The sequence below is a fragment of the Cynoglossus semilaevis genome, chromosome 2 (assembly GCF_000523025.1).
Source record: "Cynoglossus semilaevis isolate Cse_v1.0 chromosome 2, Cse_v1.0, whole genome shotgun sequence".
Taxonomy (NCBI): Eukaryota; Metazoa; Chordata; class Actinopteri; order Pleuronectiformes; family Cynoglossidae; genus Cynoglossus; species Cynoglossus semilaevis.
In genome coordinates, this window is record NC_024308.1 from 18,163,869 (window position 1) to 18,186,592 (window position 22,724).

Below are 22,724 nucleotides of genomic sequence, written 5' to 3' on the forward strand. Positions count from 1 at the left end.
AGACAGAACAGAGACTATTAAAGTGACCTGGACCAGTGGTCTGCAACCTTTTTTCTACCAGTCTTCCAGTATCAGTTGTTACTGCAAATTAGTAATACCGTGCCATCGTTGAAGGATCATTAAATTTTCAAAATAAAACATCTTCTAGACTTTCTTCTGTTGGTATCAGAGTCTGAATGACCTGTTGTTTTGAAACATTAGTTTCTAATGAAAAAAGTAAAGGGATATGACTGGATTATTTTTAGTAAAACTGTAAATTCTTTTACTGTTTCCCACTGCGTCCCGGTATCAAATGACCTATGGACTGGCACTGGTCCCCGAACCAGGGGTTGGGACCCCTGACCTAAAGGACAGCTTTTTTTTTAAACAAATCAAAAACAATGTTTTTGTGCATGTTGTAATAACAACAACAATTTTATTATTATTATTATTATTGTTGTTCTTATTATCTATATTGATATTTTATTTCTTTACTTCTTCCAACAATATTACCCTTATCTCCAGCTATTCTGTCCCTACAGTTAGCACTTTGTGATTCACTGCAGTCTCAGACATGTCTGTCCTGAAGGGCAGACTGTAATATAAACCCTGGGCCTTCACTGGTCTACAGGCTGTAGAATTCTCAGATGTAGGATTAGATTTATGTTGAACAACAATGTAGTACCACCACACTCGACTCTCGGCATTATGGGGCATTACAACTACTGTGTTCACACATATACATATATACATCACGCTTGTTCCCCTGTGGGACAAAATCCCAAAGGACGTGGTCCAAATTTCAGCCCATACCTGCAGTCATGTAATTATTGTTTTCATACAAACTAGAAACTGGTTAGCATGCAAAAAAAAGTCTATATGTGAAGAAAACTTTCACCTGGATACTGAAGGGGATTAGTGACTAAGATTAGGGCACACTTCTTATATTATACCTTCAATAATTTAAAAGGTTCTTTAGGGCCAACTAATTAAATCCATTTCCCCTCTTATGATTAAATATTAAACTTGTCTTTTCTATCTTTTTTTCCCTGTAGAGTTCACACCTTCAAGTGTCGATGAACCCAAGACCAGCGATCACGCTGGCAAATCCAGCCCTTGGAGTCCCAGATTAGGTCCACACAGTGATCCTGCCCCCAGCAGCAGCTTCCAGTGGGCCATTAAATCAATGTATTCCTCCAAAGCGGCATCACTTGGAAACATGGTCTCTGTAGGTCAACGTCAAACCATGGAAGCTAACGCTGGGCCCCTGGAGTTGATGACCCTTCCTACGCCAGTTGAAAAAGAGTACTCTGACAATTACTCAGGCGAGAGTAGGAACCGCGATGAAGAAGATACTGTCACTCTGTCGGCTGCAGTAGTGGTAGAAGAGTCGGAGACGGAGACGGAGGGCAGTGGAGGGGAGAGCAAATATCCTGGTGTCTTGGAACAGACACGAGACGTGAGCAAATATCCTGGTGTCTTGGAACAGGATGTCAACGGCTTGGAGAGCGTTGGTTCGAGAGTCAGTCCTGAAACTGAACCTTCACTTCGCCATAGCGAGGTTGTTACAGAGGCAGACCACACTTGGCAGCTGGTGGACCAAACAACAGGGTCGTTTCCAAACCCGCAGGAGCAGAAAACGTCAGAGCAGGCAGCGGGAGAAACCATGGATGAGCTCTACTACAAACATCTACACACTGACAATCTCACCGCTGACTCTTCGCTCATGTGGGGGGCTACTCCAAGCACAAGCACAGAGGAGATTGTGGCATCCACAGCTGAGACCTCCATGGAGACCCTGACAATCTCTCAGGTGACTACACCAAGGCTTCTGATGACCGGTGCAACAAAGACGGCAAAATCAGCCACATCGGCAGTCGGCGACGAACATTCTTCTCAGAGTGTCTTCACAGAGAAGCCATTTATGTCTACGTCATGGGCTCAGGAGGGGAAGGAGGAAACTACGAGTTCACTTGACTTTCAGGACGAAGGTGAAGCTCCTCCTGCACCGACGACAGGAGTTGTTCCGTCGACCACCGACGCCAAAGTCAACACCACAGAAATCGAATCCAGGTCGGCAGTATCTGACTCCTTCGTGCTGGGGAGCTGGTGGACACCTTTCAAAGGCATGAGACAAAAGACAGAGGACATCAAAGAGAAGGAGACGGCAGACAACAGGGACACCAACCCATTCGACATCTTTGTACCCAACTGGGCAGTTGATCTCTTCCCAAGAGGTAAGACGTCTCAGCAAATTGAGTTGACTCTGGTCATTATTATCATTATTATGTCTGATTATTTAATCAGCGACAGTTCATTGAATTATGTATGAAGCTCAGTGAGAGCTCTTCGCATCATTGATGTCATCATGCTGCTATAGTGATACGCAGCATAGTAACAGCATGAGAGCATAGCCTCTTGTTTACGCTACAGCAGAGGTGTCCAATAAGAAGATCGCGATCTACCAGTAAATGGCATCAATGGGATAGCTGTAAGATCATGAGATATTGGAAAAAAATTAATAAAAAAATTAAATTAAAAAAAAAAAATCTTAGGACTAAATAATTAACCATATAGGTATTGAATCATATTGTGTCATACAGATACATGCATCTAAAAAATGCATTCACTGTATATACAGGAAGTACATTCAGTTTCAATGATTATATATTTAATATTGTAAATGTAGGTAGAACAATTTTAGCCTAGCCGTTTGTGTGTAGACACCCATGCTCTGCATGCCAACATATGTATATACAATATATGTATATATATATGTATATATGTGTATATATATATTTATACATATATATGCATATATATATATATATATATATATATATATATGCATATATATATATATATATACCCTCACACAGGTGATGTACAATCTAAGCCACTCTCTCCTGATTCCGTTGAAAACCCCGTCTCTCCAACGTTGCTCTGTTATGCTTAATTCATGTCTCTACCTCTCGTTTTCTTTCACATTCTCTTTTCCTCACATTCTAATCCAAACAGGCCCACAAAGGGAGGCGATGCATTAAAGTGACACCCTCTGAGACTCGGTGAAGTAATTAGAGGGTCATAGACAGTGCAATTAGGTGAACGGAGAAAAGGCTGAAACTACTGAAACAAATCAATGTAGACACCGAGAGGTGGAAGTTCGAACTGACTTTTTTCTCCTCTCTTCCTGTCTTTGTCTCTCTTGAGTTAAACTTTGTTGTCTTTCCCTCCCTTTTCCCTCACGCACTGTTGATAATAGCAGCAGCTCGGCTGCTTTTTGCCTTAGACGCTTGTAATTGTGCTGTTGTTTTGATCGTCGATAGACTGGCTAACCGAGAACCAGGAAGTTAATTATCATAACAAAAGCCTTGTCTAAACTCTTACCCTAATAATTAAAAGTTGTTTGTCCACCTACGAGTAAGAAAAGACTTTCGTTCTGCTTGTACGTAAATGCAAACTTAGCCCAGTGTTTAAAAAGCTAGAAAATAGGTGTTTTGTTTTCTAATTACAAGCAGGAATATTCATTATCTGAGCAATAACTTATATAATTCGAACTTTTTTGTTGATTTCTGGAGTTCGGAGCTGGTGGGGATCTAGAAGTTTCATTAGCTTGAAGGCTTTCACGACATATTCAGTTCTTATTACTGTGATGATGAGAAAACCACAATCAGAAAAAAGAGCATTAGAAAATAGGCTCAAGCATTTTTTCTCACAGAACTAAGTGAGATTTGAATTAATGCTGCTGTAAAAATGAGTGAAAGAATTGCAAATAAATGTCTATTTCTTATTTATGTTTCTCTTTGCGTAGTACTATAACAAAATGGCTCATAGTATTAGTTAGTGTACCTATGATTGGTATTAGACTCAACTCTCATACGTTCTGTTTCTGCTCCAGATGAAAAAAAAGAAATCTCCTGATTCTCAGGGGGTCATGGTTCACGGTGTCCTCGACCTACCTGGCATTTTGTGATTACGTTCTGTCATTTCAACATATGGTGTTAAAAGTACTTTGCACTGAAACTAGTTGGCGGGTGGGATGGACACTGTATGCAGACGACGGCTTTGTTTACATTCAACAGTTGTACAATACGCCATACTTTTTTTCGTTTGTGTTGTTTTTTGGGAACCTTTTGCCCTACATTATGACTCCTAGGCTTAAGTCAGTCACTTGTGGTGTTTTTATGTTCTAGATTATGATGTTGCCACTGTGTTAGCGTAGCTGAGTGACATTGGTACCGATGTACAGTATATAATTTCCATGTGATCAGTACATTCTTCTGATCTGCTAACATTTAACAGAGTGAGCGGGCTCTGCCATTAGAGGGATTAGACCCCTCCCTCTGTGTGACCGTTGGAAGATGTCAGTTGTAGCACGTAGAAAACTACAGCAATAGTTGTCTGCTCATTATCGCTGAGGAATAAAGAGAGAGAGAGCAAGGAAAGGGCAGGAGGACAGACAGAGGAGAGGAGAGGAGAGGACCCAGGAGGTGACAGTGTTCTCCACAGTGTAGGAGTACATAAACTTCCTTGATCTTAATCATGGAGGACTTCGCTAACAGTCTCATGGGCTTTGACAAAGGTCTTCCAGTTTATGGAACTAACTTTTTCTTTTCTAGGTCCCTAACATTCCTCAGCATCTTTTATTATTACGACCTCTCCGTGTTCGACCGCGTATGAATGATTTTACACAGTAAAGTTATGTTATTATCCTAATGACCTCCACCTATAAACCTGTATACCTGACTGAACCCGCACTCATAAATTAGTAAGTACAAAGTCAAAATGTTTTCAGATAACAAAACAAGATCTTTAAAAGTTTTAGATGTTTCACTATTACATTTTTTTTATTAAATCGTGGGAAAAACCAAGCTTGAATCGAAACCTGTTCACATTGTTGAAGTTTTTCAAAATATATTTTTCTTTTCACCTAAATGAAGAACATTTGAAGATTAGCTTAAGTGTCTTTTGATTGATGATATGTTGAGAAAAAGTATCTACATTCTCTCTTTGTTTTTCTACTCTACTGTATAATCTACCAATGCAGTTGATGAGAATTTGTTGAAGTTGGTGATGCACCGACTGCTTCAGGGCACAGGAGTGCAGCTGTTATTTAGAGAACAAAGCTGGGCAGAAGGATACAGGAATGTCACCTTTATTTTCACCCTTTAAAGTGTCAGTGCCACTCGCTGGTAAACACGGTGCAGAGTCTGCCCGGGTGTTAGCCGACCTGAGAAAAGATGCTGCCTGAACCTCAATAACACCTCGGCTTCTTCTCCTCCTCACAGTTACAGTCTACGGCTAAGGAGGACCTAGATCTTTGGGTTTATGTGTCTGTGGTTTCAAGCCTATATATATATATAAATATATATATATACATATATATAGAGAGAGAGAGAGAGTGTGTATGTAATTGTGAAACCATTTAAAAAAAGAAAAGAAAAGAAACTGCTCCCCTTAAAATAATGCAACATAAAAAAATGTAATTTGGTCAAATTAATTTTATTTATTTATTTTTAATAAATTAGTCCCTTATTCTTCAAACATGTAGGTCATTCACAGTGTGAGATTTTGCACCCCACACAGGCCTTCATGGGAGGTGCCGTTAGGTACAGGTCCCTCTGGGGCTCAAACCCAGGACCTTCTGTTGTGTAAGGCAGATGTGTAAGCAGGCGTGATAACCGTGACCTTATGGAACCACAGAAAATGTAATAAAAGATTTATTTACCAGAAACCCAAAGTACAGACGAGACTTGAACTGTTTCACTGGACATTTATTTTTGCTCAAACGGGGACAGGCGTAGCTGGCATGTCATCAGTATTGGTCTGTGGATAGATGTTCAGTTTGTCTGCTCCCTGACAGTCCAGGGAGAGGGCACAGTCTCAGTGCTGCATATAGAAATCCATTGATTTTCCTGTCTCCCCCCGTCTCTCCCTTGGTTACCCATGATTCTCCTCTCTTCTTTATCGTCTCTTTTCTCTCTCTCTCTCTCCCTCTCTGACCGTTTTCTTCCTTTACTCCCCGTCATCTCCCTGTCCTAATGTCTTTTATTACTTCTCTGGTCATACTGTATCAAGGCAGTCTCTGTCATTGATATGGGACTCCCTGGCGTAATGTTTTTATAGCCTCTTGAACTCCAGCGGGATACGACACAAGGCAGTCAATTGTCGTCTTACCATGTCGGCACCGTACTCAGCCTCAGATGGGTCCTTGTCACATGACTTTTCAAGGATGCCCATCCTTTAAATCCACTTAACTGCCTGATCTGTGATTCTCTAAGAGAGTGTCAGAGTGTCTTATCTCGGACTCTTTTTTTCTCTTTATGATTGAATACCTCGATTGTTTCCATATCCAACTTCAAACTAAATCCCGTGCTGTTTGCTATTACTCATTAACTGGAGTTTGTTATCCAAACTCCTTATGGGACAGTGGGCTGTCTCGTGGGTTATGTAAAACAGCATTATGAATGTTCTGTTTACACAGCATTTAAATGCAATTAATCATGTTTGTGTGGAAACATTTAAGGCAAAATTAAAAAGTCATGAAAGTCAGAGAAACTGGCAGTCTCCAAATCCAAGAGAAATAATTTATAACCCACCTGTCTATTCTATATGACTGACATTTGTGGTCAGGGAGTTGTGTCACTTTTACATCTGTGATGTAAAGTAGCATTTGTCCAACTCATTTCCACCAGGGGGCCACATCACCAGTACAGCTTCCCTTGAAGGGCTTGTTTTAAATTAAAGACTGTATAGATGTAACTAATGCATAATCTATTAATAAATGTTTCTGCAAGTGATTATTATTTATTTAGGTAACAAATATTGTCCGATTTTGTGTATGAAATAAAAACATTTAATTTATCGGGTCAGGAAACTCTGCTGCACGGACTTTATTAAATGCTTTTTAATCTCCCGCCGGCCATACAGTATAACATGGCGAGCCACATTTGGACCCCGGGCCTTGAGTTTGACACATGTGATGTACAAGAACCCACTTTTGGTGAGCAGTGGCGTGATTGTCTGCCAGGTCCAGATCTATGTGCCACAGTGGTCGCCCTCTAAAGAAGAGGAGACAAATGTAATTCTTCTGTGATACTATTTTATGGAACCTCTTTAAATTGATTGATCAAGTGCTAAGTGTGTTCTCTACACTAGGCACAGATCTTCTTTGGGAGTCACCACTGGGGATAATCTATTAACGCCTCGCTCCGTCTCCTCTGTCTTTACATCACCCATCCCATGTCTTTTCTTTTTATTACATCCATGAATCTTCTTGGTCTCCGTCTTTCATCGTGACAGTTCCTACTCCTACATTTCTGTCCAATATATGTCACTGTGTCTTCTCAGCACCTTCCACTCTAACCTCACCTCTCTGCCTTCATCTCCAAACTGCTCAACCTCAGCTGTTCCTCCGATCCGTGTACAGTACTTGTTGTTTTGTCCATTCCGCTCACTCTGAAAAACAAATCTCAGCATCTTAAACTCTGCCACCCTGAGGTCAACCTCCTGTCATTTAGACTCGAACGCTGTCTGCAAACCATTTATCACGCCACGTCGCCCTACTGTCTTACAAACCTTCTCCTTCAATCTTGCTGCAATCCCACTGTCACACATCCCCACTGGCACTGGGAGTGGGAGAAAAAGAAATGTTTTTCTCGTACATTGCAATTGTCTCTTTAACGGATAAAATCAATCAAGAGAAACACACACTCCACTGTCCGTTGTTTCGGAGGGCGTTGAACCTCACCCCTCTTCACCATCTTTATCTACGGGAGCTAGGCAGGTACGGTGTGTATCTTCACCAACCTCGTACAGAGTTTCTTCTGCTCTCCTAATCTTCAGGTTTACTTCCAACTGCCCCCTACTGTTACTTACCATCACAACATCATTCCCGAGACTCACTGTCGACGACGCCTCTTGTTGGATCTAATCAATAGAGCTGATCCCAGATGTAATGTCTCCTCGTAATTAAAACCCATCTGTCACTCTGACTGCACACTTGACGAATTTCCTACAGTTTTGTTCTATATTGTATTAGCCAAAGGATCTTATTAAGAGCAAAGCCACTATCGGGAATGGAAATATTTTATACTCTCAAATCAGCTATGACTTTTCTGCACAATATACGTTTTTATGGTTGAAACTGATACATAGATTCACAGATAGAGCGGTGAAGGATGGATGGATAGACAGCCAGACAGGCACGCAGGTAAACAGTTAAATTGTTGAGAGAGAATTTGTTCTGCTACAGTCAATACTTGGCAGTTGTTTCTTTTTTTATTTCTGACATCATAAAACGCTTTGTTATTCCTGTTATAACCCAGATATTAAAAGTGCTCCCCGGGGCTCTTGAACAAAGACAGAGTCAAACAAACGTTTCAGTTAGAAATAAACATCTTTAAGTGAAACATTAAGGCACTTGGGGGAGAGAAGCATCACCTGCCTGTTTGAGCGTTTACGTCTCGTCAGTCTCCCTGTTTTATTGCAGTCATTTTCATTTAGTGGCCTTTAAACAAGATAAGAAAGCACCATATGTTCGCTCATTAAAACACCCACATACACACAGAGAATAGATGGTGTGTTTTTGACTATATGTGACTGTTCTTGTCTGGGACTTCCTGTTGTCAGACACAGTCTCAGGCCCCCCCGAGGCATGGAGTTTCACAGAATGCCAAACAACACTGCCTATCCTTCTAGCAATTGGAAAATGACGGGCGGGATCATGGGATGAGACGGAGAGCTTAGCAGGAAACTGTCAGAGGGAACATTATTCTCTGTATGAAGTCACTGTGTGAGACTGCAGCAATTTGTCACCCCTTCCTGAATCACTGCTGCCTGGTCATGTAGAGAATGCCAAAAAAGGAATGGAATAACCGTCATTACGTCATACATCAACATTGTACCACTTGTTTCACTGTTTTGTTTTGTTTTTTTTTTCATTAATCTCTTCCAGGGGTGTCAAACTCATGTTAGTTCAGGGGCCACATACAGCCTGATTACCTAGATGTCAAGTGGGCCGGACCAGTACAATCATAACATAAGTACCTATAAAAAGCAATAAGCCCATGTTTTCATGCAAAGAAGTACAAATATATTAGGAAATATTCATATTTAATGAAATATAATTTATAAAAACGTTAACCAACATGAAGTTTCTGCGAATTCTTTCACTTTCAAAATTCATCAAGTGGGCCAGTTTTGGTCCACGGGCCTTATGTTTGACACCCCTGATTTTTTCAATTAATTCTGTAGAGTTGATGGGACCTTGGGTTTGATCATCTGAATCAAGACTTAACTGTAAATTTGAAGGAATTTGCTGATTCAGCATAGTTTAAAAATAAAGCAGTAATGTTAGCCCAAAGTTGCTCATTTTAAATGTTATCAGTACCTGACAGAATTGTGATGACAGGGCCCACTGTGCCTGAGAAAATGAATCTGGTCACTGATGTAAACGAACAGAACAATAAGAGCTCATCAGTGTTTCTGACACGGGCAGATTAGACTCATCTGTTCTGGTTAGTCCTCAGGTAGGAGCTCATGTTAAAAATGTCACTTTGGGTTAAAATTCTGTTGGATGAACTACTCTCAGAGATGTACACCTCCAGTTTCATTCTCCATTTGCCGTCTGACACATACATCTGTTAGCGACTTAGCCAGTCACAGATGCAGACGCACACTGATGAGAATGGAGCGTCCCGTCATCAAGCCTAACAGTGAAATGTGTAATTTCCAACTGAAGTATTTTCAGGCAGCAGCAGAGAGGTTCGCCCAGCCCAACCTGTCGGATTGTGTGACTGATGATCACTGCTTCTGGCACTGAAGGCGCAAAAGAGCAGAGTCAGGGGCGTCTGCCTCCTGGCTGCAGTCACGGGCGTCATGCAGCAGACAGCCCACGGCGGGTCGTGGGGTTGAGGGTTGAGGGGTTGAGTCCCTGCATGTAGGGCACGTCAGACTCACTCACAGCTCTGTCCCAACAGGGGGTTACACAGACCAGCATGAAAAATGAACAGTCCCAAGACAAACAGCATCTTAGTACCCTGACGCCGTGATGTCACGATCATGTGACGTACCTGTATCTGGGAGATAAACCTGCTTCTTTGCCTCATCTAAAAAAGACTTCTTTCATGGTTCCGTAGCGTAGCGCTTAGCACGCCTGCCTCAGGAGTAGCGTAGGAAGTCCTGGGTTCGAATCCCAGAGGACCCACATACTTGGCACCTGCAGGGGGCAGCCTGCTGCAGCAGATCTGCTCTTAACACAAGAATATTTCAAGTGTGGTATCAAAAACATCAAATTATTTTTTATTAATTTTTGGTTAAGAATTTCAGAATTTCCATTTTTGTTTAGTTGTTATTGGCTGTTTATGATTGGTTTGATTTCAATATTCTAATCAATGTTTTGCCATAAAAAGAAAATTGAACTAACTTGATTTTCAGTATTTCAAAGCCAAAAAATGCAAATGAAAGGTCCTTTAGTTCAGAGACTTATTTTGGATAAACGATGAGAAGAAATGTGACTTAAAAAAATGATACCATGTGACGTCTCGAACCATCGATATTTAATAAATCACTACTCTTGTGAATCTCAACATGCAGATAGAAACACACAGCATAGAAATAGCGCCCCCCCCCTCCCCTGTAGCCCTCATCGATCCTCATTTGTCAGAGATTTCTCTCCACACCTGCTCCTTCTCTACCACTCCCCTTCACATATACCAGCCAAGAAATATCTACCGTGGCCGAGGCAGCCTGGAAGATGTTCTAGTCTCTCTCCTTCAGTATCTACAGTAACTTTTTTAGTGTCAGTGGGTCAGCGGCTGACCAGATCAGTGACGTTTTACATTATGATTCATTATGAAAATGTAGATTTTAACAGAATAAAATGTTTTTCTTTTTTTTAGTCATAGTCATAGTTTACCAGGAAATAATACAAGTACTTGAGGAGCTTAACACTTGTTAACAGAATAAAATGTTTTTCTTTTTTAGTCATAGTCATAGTTTACTTGAAGTAAGTACTTGAGGAGCTTAACACTTAATTGGACTTATAAAAGGTCAGTGCATGGCAAAAAAACAAAACAAAAAAAACAACAGCGTTATAAAATCCCAGTTGATTTTCAGTGTGATTACTGGTTAAATATTAAATATATGTTTGATTCTGTCATTTTTACGATTTCTAGTTTTGAACCAGTCTTGTCAACAGTTCTAGGATTTCATTTATCTTACCTAAAAGAGCAAAATACTCACTTTGGCGAAATGTGTTTATTTTCATCACGACCAAATATTCAAACTTCATTTGTGATACATCATTGTCTGAATTTTTTTACAAGGTTAAAATCTAGATGTGGACATCGCGTTGTGTGCGACAGCTCTGGTACACAGCCACCTTACCTATACATTATGTATGTCGCTTCTCGCTTCCCATCAGCATTAATGCAAATAACACACAGCTATTGTCACCACTGTACAAGTGAGAATATGAATATTTCATCCTATAGACAGATCGAGGGGACGCAGAGAGCGCTGGTGTTTAAGCTAACACTTTAGGCGGCCCGACCATATGGCTCTAAATGTCCTGTGTGCCTCGCTGCCTTTTAGGGATGTAGTGTTGCATTAAATTTTAACAGGACAGCTCCTGCTGGGCCCCGGTGATGGCTTATCACGTCTGTAGAAGGAGGGCACTTGAACAGGAAGAGGCATGATCTGTCTCAGCAAAGCTATTACAAGGTTCAGTGAGTCTGAGCGCAGCCACGCGGCCTGCGATAAGCAGGTGTACGTACAGTAAATGCAAGTGCGTGCGTGTGCACTTTTGCCGTGGCTGCGCGCGTGCCGCACATTTATTCCCGCCGTTTCTGTCAGCACAAGCTTGTCTGCACCGTTACATTCAGACGCATTCGCTAATCACTCGGCTTCAGACTGTAAACCATGCGCCGCGTGATTACCGTCCCCTAGAAATCCAGGTCACGTGTGCGAGGTTCCGAACTTGGATGGCCTTTATGAACAGACGGAAACATACTGAAAATACAATTTGATTTTAAAAAATATTTTCGAGACATTGAAGTATCTATGTAGACTTATCCACACAGTGAGCATAAATTTGTGTCACAGCACAAGATGAAGCCGAACCAAACCAAACCATGCTGGATTATATTTTTCACGGATCTTTTCCTTTCCCCATTTTTTTTTTTTAACTCTAGCTTCCTCTTCCTCTCCTTTTCTCCATATCTTTCACATGCACAAAAAAAGAGATACATGGCAGGGATAGAAGAGGCAACCTATTTTCAGACCAGTGTGTAATTAATCACAGGCGAGCAGCCAGCATTAGGAGAGGAGGAAATGTATAGCTCCCTGTGTGACTCTCCGCCCCGCCCTTCCTTCCACGTGTCGTCGGTCCTACCTCCCTCTTCTCTTCTTCTAGAAACTTTCATTTGTACCCTGTCCCTTCCTCTTCCCCTTGAACCAGGGGATTGGCTGTGTGATCTGTTTTTGTCTGCAGTGACAGCACGCTGGTTCTGGACAGTCGTCCCACAGCTTTTCTGTCGGTACCAAGTACAAATGATGGCACCGTTAAAGCTGTGGAATGTGGGCAGACGTGAAGGGCACTGTTAAATTTGTGTTTAATAAGCTGTTAGTGAATACTCAGAGATTGCATCAATGTCCTGTTCCACCGCGCCTCCGTACTGTGTCAGTATTAATGGTGATAGCGCAGCAACCGCGCCTCCGTACTGTGTCAGTATTACTGGTGATATTTGTCAGTGCCAGCAGATGGCAAGTTCTTTTTAAGTCACCATTTGTTTTTCTTTCGGAATACAGCTGCAATATGTACAATAAAATAAATTGTTTTATGAAAGTAAAATGTAAGTAAAGGTAAGATATTTTACAAACACTACGAACGGTGTTTAAAGCCCTGGCTTTGGTCGGCTTATTTCACCGAGTTAGTAAAGCCATCTGTTAAGAACCCTCAGAGGAAATAGATTGATCCTAAAATGTGTCACTTCCATTTTGTCACTTCCATTTTCCCTAACTGCACAGAGAGCCATGTGCTTCTCTGGCGCAGATATCAGTCACCACCTCTCAGTGCTGTGATTGACTGGAGGCGAGTGCCTGTGATAAATTCACCTTTTGACCCTAAAGTCACTGATGCTGCAGCTGATGGACAAGTCATTCCTTGTCTGTCGTTCACTGTGCTCTGTGTGCATCACTTTGCCTCTGCCTGCAGCAGAAACATGTCCACCTGGGCTCAGAGTCAGAGTGGTGTTTGTTTGGCTCAGATGTAATGGTATCACTGCATCACAGAGAACCCTTGGATCTCTGCTCTCTCCTCAGAATGTCCACGGCTGCAGTTTGATGTTTGAATATCGTTGAATAAGTTGAGCGGCTGGACACAGATACTAAGCTTATGACTGTAGCAACAGTTTAATCCTTCACTAACTCCACATGAAACAACCTATTTCATTTTTGACTTAAAGAAGGCCTTACATTTATTAACACCACTTTTGGTTAAATGTATTTATGGGTAAATTGCTGTTAAAAGTATTTCTTGCATTAACACCCTTTAAAATAATGATTTACGTCCTTTTGAAAATTGAGAAAAAATTGAAAGAATTTTCTTTTTTAAAAGTGAAGAAATCCTGTTGTAACTATTGCTGTCTCTACTTAAGCAACAATCTAAGTCTACAGAACAAGAGCGAACCTCACAGCCTTTTCATTCAGTGAATCTGTTTCAGTTGCAAATGCAGCTTTTCCCTCATTCTGTATCGACACCAGTGTCTCTATGGTAATGTTACTTTTTTTTTACTTTGTTTGACAGGAAATGTAATACACCCTCTCACAATATCTCTGCAGCCAGTGAAAAAAAAAACACGTCGAAACAAACGAACGTCACTCTGTTTTCCTGCATAAAATCTGTCTTGTTTCCACAAGAATACAGGATTCACGTTGAGATTGTATTGTAATAATAGTAACAAAAAAAAAACAGTTATTCCCAGAATGAAAAATATATATATACAGTATATCAAACCAAATGAAATCATAATCCTGATGTTTGCGTTCTGCTCTTACTGTTCCTGTCGTTCTCCTCCAACATTGTTCTGCCAGAATGTGCGCCCAGGAAATATGAGTTGCTTTCACGATTGTCGTCAGTTGTTCCAGGAAGAGTACAGCCTCATGGACACTAAAAGTCTTTATCTCCAAAGCGATGCAGTTAGCTGCCATAAAACTGAACACTGTATGTGACTGGGTGACAACCAACTAATTTATGGTGACTTTGAATCGTCATTAAGATCCAGGATCAGCTCCAGGAGAGTGAGCACACCAGGCAGGAGAGGCTCGCCGAGACATGACAAACATGGACACAACAGAGGCCACAGCAGACACTCTGTCACCGTGTAGGAAGAAGTGGAGACAGGAATACATTTATATGCACTCTGACTGTTTTTCTATAAAAAGCAGAAAAGGTAGAGCTGTGCAGAGATAACAAGACGATCTTCTTGCAGTTTTGTGGGGGTTTTTTTCATTCTCATCAATTATGAAATTACCTTAGTAACTTAACCTTCCTGTGTTGCCTGTCTCCACCTTTACACAGCTGAGAATAACCCGTGCCAGACCAACCCCTGTCTCCACGGAGGGAGCTGCCTGGAGGAAGGTGACGGCTATAGCTGCTACTGTCCTCAGGGCTTCTCTGGGGAAAGCTGCGAGATAGGTGAGTTGGGGTCGGGTCAGAGTGAAGCACATCTCAGGGGTCAGGAGTGGTAGGTGTGTAAGTGGCTGGACGTATGGAGAGATTACCTTTAACATATAACGCTTCTGTGCAGGGGAAGTGTTTTTTCTCTTTGTGCATTTAAAAAAAATGCTGCGTCACTATTTACTAGACTTTTTACTAGAAATAAATGACCAAATAAATTACTTGTTCTCACTGCCAGGTTTCCTGTTTCTCGTTTTTGTCGGAGCTCATCTATTGGTTGTTGATTGTGTTAGGTCAGACGTGATTGATGTTTGATATTGACTAGGAAAAGACAGATATAAAACAGCGCGATTATTGTCTTAGAGTTAACAATCAAGATGACAGGAAAGTGTTGCGACAATAAAACTCAAAAGATTTACCAAAGACTTTCAGTTTTTAGTCTAGGACTGTGAAAATCTGTTGTTGTAAGTCCAGGTTTAGGCAGTGCAGCGTGTGCGTCATTGTTGTTGTCACTGTTGTCAGTGATTTTTCCTTCCACTGACTGAAGAACCTGAGTGGGGATGTTAGTCTGAATGTGTGTGCCTCGTGTGTGTGGTGCAAGAGAGACGAAAATGCAAGGTCACATGGGCCACAGTGGAGTTCCAGTACGAACTACAGTGTGAGACAGAAACAGGAAAAGTATAAATATATATATATATAGAACAAATTGTTTTAGTTTTGTGTAAGTGCAGAATTGTTGTTGACAGTCTTCAGTTTCCCCACTGAACATTGATTCTGGGACGTGACCAAGCAGCTGTGGGTGGAAATTCAGTAAAAATGAGATCACATGCATTAGCAGCATTATTTTATCATCTTTTCTGCTTTTGATGTTTGTCTTTATCTACTGTATTTATGTCGTTAGAACAAATCCAGCAGTGGTTTGTCCTGTGGGTACAATCAGGATTCCTGTTTGTTTAACAATTGGCCATCGAAGAGGTCTTCAAGGCTCATTACTGAGAGAAAGGCCAAAAGATCATAGGTGAAAGGTCAACAAAGGGCAGATGAGCGTGGTCGGACCATCTGTTTAGGTTTACAATGGCATCAACAGTATTGGAGATCAATCAGCCAATGTTGGCGGAAAAAAAAATCTGTAAAAATTCTTGTTAACGGCATAAATTAGTCTTGTGTTTTGTAATTGAATGTTGTTCTTTTTCGATCTTATGGGGTTTGATAAAGAAGCAAAACAAAATATGACAAGCTAGAGTGAAATAAAGCTGTTAAAATGTATAACTGAGTAATTACTCTGCTCTTTTTCTAAAGTGTTTTTCATCAAAGGTTAAAATGTTTTTGGTTTTTTTTTTATCAGGACTAAACAAAAAGGGTAATCGTCTGTGACAGCAATTTTGGACCAAATTGAACAAATATCGAGCTGCAGCAAAAGAATTTAGTCACAACCGACGATATTTCACACTCACAGCTCTTTAACCTTCATTCTTACTTTTGTGTTGAGCAGATTTCCATCAGGCTCTTCCATTTCCCTCTGTTTGTTAAGACGTGTAGATTCAACCAGCATTACCTAATTTCAGCTACAGACACATATTAAAGCGTGTAGCGGGCGCTGGCTGTGCAGAGTCATTATGTTGTCACAATAAGGCGACACAGCTGCAGCAAACAATGTCTGGCTTCAGGACTTGGCTTATAGAAGTAATTATTTGGGAAGACTCATTTTGGGGACTTGCATTATTGATGGTTTGTGTTGTACTGAGGGTCTGTGGTTAATATTAATGAGACTGCAAAGAAGAGGAGGGGGGCCGGTGGGGAGGGGGGGGGGGTGTGAACAGCTGTGTATGTTTTCTCTCGTCTCCTCATCAGTATCCCTGATGTTTGGGTGCAAGTGAGGAAATGTGACCGGTTGAACGGTTTACAGTATCGTGATTTTTAAAGACCTGAGGAATGTGGAAATTCTGCATTTGGACTGTATGTCCTCAAGATGTCAAAATAAAATGAAAAGAAATTATTAAGCACATATTTTATAACTGTCTGAAGGGGCATAGTTCTGAAATAAATAGCAACATTTATTAAGGCAAATCAGTGGTATGAGGTGCATTAGTTGAATTTTATTTGGTTGAAGTCACAGTCCTAATTTGGAGGAAGAATTGGTCATTGTACGTATAATATTAAAAATAAAATGAGTCCCTTATTTGTCCCACAGTGGGGAAGTTTACACTGTGTGTGTGTGTGTGTGTGCCAAACATCGTGGCGTTAAGTACATGGGTGCAGCTCACATGTTGCCACATGGAGGCGCCATTAGCGATACGTGGTTCCTCTGGGCTACACTATGATACCTCTGAACAGTACTGCACAGACACATACAGTAATGTAATGCTTTGGTTAAAACTGCTGTGTTTCATTAGGAGTCAACATGACACTACAGTATGACTTCTCAGCACCTGATTGGTTGTTGACTTGAGTTCCTTCAAACACAGCTTGGTGCAACTGAGACTTCTGTCTATTTTTTTCAAATAAATTCTGTCACCTGTGTCGGTCACACGTCTCTTAGAGAAACTTGACTGTGTTAGAAGAAATTTTTTAAATAGTTTCAATGTTACATGTGAAATCAAGGCCACAGGGCTTTCTTTTACACATACATACAGAACGTGTCGGTTTGTGACCCAGTCACAGTAAAATGTAAAACTGTCTGTGAATCCTTTTGCTCTTAACTCGAACAAACTAAGGACTTAGTTAGCAGTCACTTTTTGTTTGTTTTTTTAAATTGGTGAACTGAGTTTCATTTACTTGTGGTTGTTAATGAAGCCGTCTTAGTTACCTGGTTGATTGGAGAAAAAAAATCAGTTGCTTTCCTAATGATGGTGATTTCCTTCCAACTTAATTCTGCTCAGGTCCGTTTGTTTCGTGCCATCATCTTCCTAATCTTTTCAAATGAGACATTAAAGGCCGAGGCTTCAGAAAAGGAAACAAAATCCCAGCTCCAGGGTGCGCTGTCCCATTGATCATTAAAATTAGTTTGTGACGCTTGTTTCCTGCAGCAAAATTAGTGATTAATGAGACCCAACATAACCTGTCAGTTTGATGGTTATGTATTGAGATATAGTCATGAATAATTTTTTCTTCCCCGCTGCTGGAGGGAACATTTGTCCCTTGTTATGAGAGAATAGAAAGGAGCCTAAAATAAACATGAGGGGCGGGGGTGGAGGGGGGACAGTCTCTGGGGATTTTGTGCAAAAGGGGAAAAAAGTCAAATATGTTCTGTTAATGTCGCTAATCCTTATTCCGCGTTACACTTGCAGATCAGAAAAGCGTGAATTGACACTTCTAAGAGTTTACATTGGCATTTCCTGTCTGACTGAACCACTGTTCTCAGTATGTGTGTGTGTTGTGTGTGAACCCATCACAGCGAGTTTACGTTCTCATTCTTATTAGTGCAGAAAATGCGTGTTAAATGTCTTTCATAACATTTATAACACACCTCCACCTTTTTAACCTCACTAAAGGTCTGCTTGACCTTTGGTGAGGTCAAAAAGGTGGAGCTGGGTTAATTAAAAACCTCTCCTTTAGGTGTTCATGCCCTGACAGGGGACCAAATATTAATCAGACGGTGTAAGAAATCCAAAAGAAAAGCAGTTGTGACCTTTCCCTGTGGTAAGGCCACGGGTGCAAATTAAAACTGAAACAGTGCAAAGTCACATCATTTACACCCAAACTGTTCTGAGGAAATATATTCACTGTGGAAAGACTCTGCTGTGCTTTAACTGGACCATTCATCTGGATGTCTGCAGCAGGTTGTTCCCACTCTTGGAACACTGACCAACAGCTGTTTGAAATGATGACATTTTTGGTCTGATTAATCAAAGGGCAGCTGTGGATTTATCGTGATTAATCACAATTAATCATAATTTATTGAAATAGCATTCCTGAATATTCTGTATTTTCTGTATTTATGAGAAGGCTAATAGCAGGTCAGACCTGTTTTTATTTGCCACTAATCCAAACCATAGGAATATTCAGAGGGAAAGATGTAAAGAAAAGTCTAAAACTTCGAAATTTAGCGTCTTAGAGTTGGCAGTTTTTTCTTTCATTGTTATTAAATGCAGCCTTTGAACTTTTTTGTCACAGTGTGTGTATGTAGACTATGTATTAGTGCAGTGGTTGGATGGATGGATGGATGGATGGATGGATGGATGGATGGATGAATAATTGTCAGGCTGCCCATGTTACTGGTGGATTTAGACATTTGACCATGGACCGAACTAAATTGTAAAGTAGGTTTAAGGTCACTCCAATAATAAATGGGTCAGGTGATCAGTGGTGAAACTGCCTCACAAAAGTCTAGGTTCCTGTTTTCTATTAATACTTAATCACGAAGTCTTATTGGTTTTCGATCGCTGCAGGTTTCTTTCTGTTAGATGTGTGTGCCGTTCGCGTGACAGAAAAATGCATTAAATTGTCTTTGAATACGGGTCAACACTTTGCAGTGGTTCTAAATTGAGGAGGCGTGGGAGTTATTTTTGCTCCACTGCTGTTTGTTCTGCACAAAGACCTTAATCTGACTGTCATCAGTCAGGAGACGGGGAGAGGAGAGACAGATAAATAAATGGGAGCTGTAATCCTTTCATATGCCTTAGCGTTAGCACAACAGCCAGTGACAGATAAGGTGTGTGTGTGGGGGGGGGTGGGGGTCTTCATTTTACACAAAATCAAATTTGCAGCCCCTGCAGTAGTTGACTACCACAGAGAGTGAGTAGTTAAATAAAGAAGTCAAAATGAGCCTGATAATATAGGGTATAAACCCAGAAATACTCAGTTGTCATTTGTATGATGAATTACAGGAGATTAAAAATCAACCTGAACTTCTGTTTGACCAACTGAAGTGGTCCACGGTCTTTGTTTAGCTAGCGCTAACGTCACACTTTTCCCACCCAAAAATCAATTTTATCAATTGTTCAACCAGCAGAGTTAGTTTGAACCAGGGTCCCGAGACAGTGTAATCCAGTGTTTCTCAAAGTGTGGGGCACGGAGACGTGACAGGCAGGGCACCACAAACAGGGGGACATTTTAAAGGTTCAAGTGATGATGGCACATTTTGCATTTTTATTTTCTCTTTTGAAACAATTTGTTATTTGACGTTGGTGCTGGAGAAAGTCATATACTAAAGCAAGATAATGAAACTTGTGATTTTTGAGCATTTGATGATAAATTTAAGACTCCTCTATTATTAGTCTAAGTTCCTTTGTTTAAACGTAGCAGTCACATTACTGTACATACAAGTGACATGTTAGCCTCCCTGGTCGAAGCCCCCATTGTTCTGTGGGTTTTGGTCCAAGCCTCGCTACTGTTGTACTGTTGTACTGTTGTACTGTTGTACTGTTGTCACTCAAACTACTGTTTGGGGTTTTGTACACACTGTACTGTACAAACCCAAGGGATTATTATGGTGAGATCAACTATGGGAGCAGCAATGACCTTGGCCACACACTGGGGGTTCAGACAACAACAACATAACTTGTTTCAAGTATTACCAGATCTAAGAAAGAAGAAGTAGTTTTACTAAACTGTCTATCATTATTTTTATTTACCTAATCATCTCCATTTCCTTCATTTTCTATATCTCTTCCTTCATTCTATCCATGTGTTTTTCATTAGCCTCACCATTTATCTCTTCCACTGTATCCCTGAACGACGGGGCTTCTATTTCTACCATCATTTTTACTGTTAAATATCCTTTAATTCTTTGCTCCAAACTTCTTTCTCTCTCTTCTCTCCCTTCACCCAGTCGTCTCCTCCAGGGCTTCATCAACTTGGCAGGACGTACAGTTCAGTATAGAATGGCGGTGCAGAGATTGGGGTTGAAAGAGGCCTACAGATCCCTGCATTTCTAGCATTTCTGCTAAATAACATGTTTCATTTCCCCCTCCCACCCAAACACACATCCCACATTTCCCTTTTCTCCTCCGTGCTTCTGTCTCTTTCCTGTTTTTTGTAGTTTAAAGGACAGTCCTTCATACTACAGTAAATATAAAAGTTCACACTCATCTCTACAGTAAACCCTTTTTCAATATCCTCCTTTTCAGTGTCTCTCTCAAACACACACCTGTTTTTCCTCGGTCTTTTTCTGACCAGATCAACATCACGGTTCCTAATGGATCTCTCCACTCACTAATACATCATTGGAAACCCAGTCTCTGCCTGAAACTTTGATGAGGTCGGGTTAATAATATAACCGGCCGCTAATTCATTTCACTGGTGTGTCCGCCGATCTGAGGGCTGAGGTCGAGAGAACGGGGCCCCGGTGCAGACTGCTGCCACTGAGGAAAACTGTAAACACTCAGCAGATATTTGTCAGCAGCTTCGCCCCAATCTGGGGATTTGAAATGAACCGGAGCGGAAAGTAAAATTGACACGTTTGGACCCAGAGGTGTTGAACGCTATATTGCAAAAAGGTGTCCCCACATCTAAAGGGTCAGTGTGGAATAGAATGTTAAAGAGTTGCAGAAAGGTGCTGCTGTACGGCTGCACACGGAACGTAGCATTTATTTTGTCATTGATGGATAGATTTGTGTTTCGCTCCAAACAAACGGGTGTTTATGTGTCACAGTAAAGATAGTTATAATACATATAAAGTAATAAAAATGTAATATAAACATTGAACTACCATGCTGGAAACCAGACTGCTGCAGTTGGACGGGCTGGACTCCTAAACCTATGTTGTGAATGAGTACACACCACTGCCACCATTCATAACGTCTGACCTGGGGATTGTTCCGGCAGGAATATGTGACACAGATACACAGTACCTAAGTGTACTGCTGCCCACGGTGCATGCATCGGGTTTGTTCACACTGCTGTGCTTAGATAATATTAGAGAGTTGGAGATGGAAATGCTCGGTTGTTTTCGTCCACTTTTCTCTACGGACCTTTAGGGACAACAGAAATCAGAGGACAGATTTTTTTAAAAGAGCTGAATGAGAATGAAGTGCAGGGCTATTTGTGTGTGAGCAGATTAATGAGCTGCCGGCCAAGTTGCCTCTTCTTCCTCTCCTGACCAACACACATTAGTATGGGCTCTACACACATTCACCCGTGAGCCAACCAGAGATCTCATGGTAATGAGCTCCTGTAATAATGCTCATCAGCTGAAGTGTTGGGTAAAGAAAATACATGCTCTGGCATGATTAGCTCAGCGGGTGTGTCTTCGCGTTTGCCTCGCGAATAAATGGAGGTAATGACTCCGTGTGTGCACGGGGTGACGGCTGCCGGAGTCTGTGAAGCATTTAAAGGACGGCGCGACGGGGCTAATTGATTTCCCTCAAAGACCAAAACACCACTACAATTAAGGTCTTAAATAAAACTGCGACACTCATTAACGTGTCTGTAGATGGTGAAACTCTGGTCTCTTCTGTTTCTGATGTGGCTGCACGAAGTCTTTAAATTGGATAGAAACTGATGTGCCATAGAGCCAGGCTTTTATTGGACAGTCTTAGATGTCAATCAACAGTTATATCCTGTCATCACTCTCCATAATTCCTCAGCTTTTTTGCATAACGTCCAAGGAAAAACAAAATAAACCATGGATTATTTTTCTAGTCTTTAAAGGCATTTTAAATGCTCCTGCATTTAATAAACATCTGTCCCGATCATTACTTACACCTATATATTTACATATAAATATATATAAATAATTGCAGGGCAAAGAGCTGGATCCAATCAGACAGATCAGATCACTGAATATTGAATGACAAACCATGACAAAAATCAATTTTTACCACTATTAATTTCCACTTTGTTTTGTAATTTAGTCATTATTAATTGAATGAACCTGACAGCGTTAAGAGAAGAGAAAAAGAGAAAAAAAAAAGATAATTTGACACTACTGCTTCTTTCTTTCTTATGTCAGAAATAATGACAGGAGGCAGGAAATAGCCTCCATCCATGTCACTGAGGATCTGCCCTAATTTAACAGAGTAACATTTTTTATAGGTGCAGACACAGGGGAGGGTGAGAAGAAATAGCTCAGGGTATTTGGAGAAAAAAAAAGTGGGTGTATTAAGATATTAATTTTAAGCTTCTT

At 40.9% G+C, this 22,724-nt stretch overlaps 2 protein-coding genes across 2 annotated transcripts in view; both read left to right on the plus strand.

The window, feature by feature from the left end:
* The window catches only part of LOC103399996 (methyl-CpG-binding domain protein 3-like), an 844,757-nt gene that overhangs the window by 251,683 nt on the left and 570,350 nt on the right, over positions 1–22,724 (plus strand). The window lies entirely within an intron of this gene.
* ncanb (neurocan b) overlaps positions 1–22,724 on the plus strand; it is a 114,978-nt gene that overhangs the window by 60,482 nt on the left and 31,772 nt on the right. Inside the window, exons 15-17 of the mRNA XM_025053770.1 lie at positions 1,035–1,415; positions 1,455–2,216; positions 14,561–14,677. Of these exons, the coding sequence (XP_024909538.1) occupies positions 1,035–1,415; positions 1,455–2,216; positions 14,561–14,677 (1,260 nt within the window). The remainder of the gene's footprint in view (positions 1–1,034; positions 1,416–1,454; positions 2,217–14,560; positions 14,678–22,724) is intronic.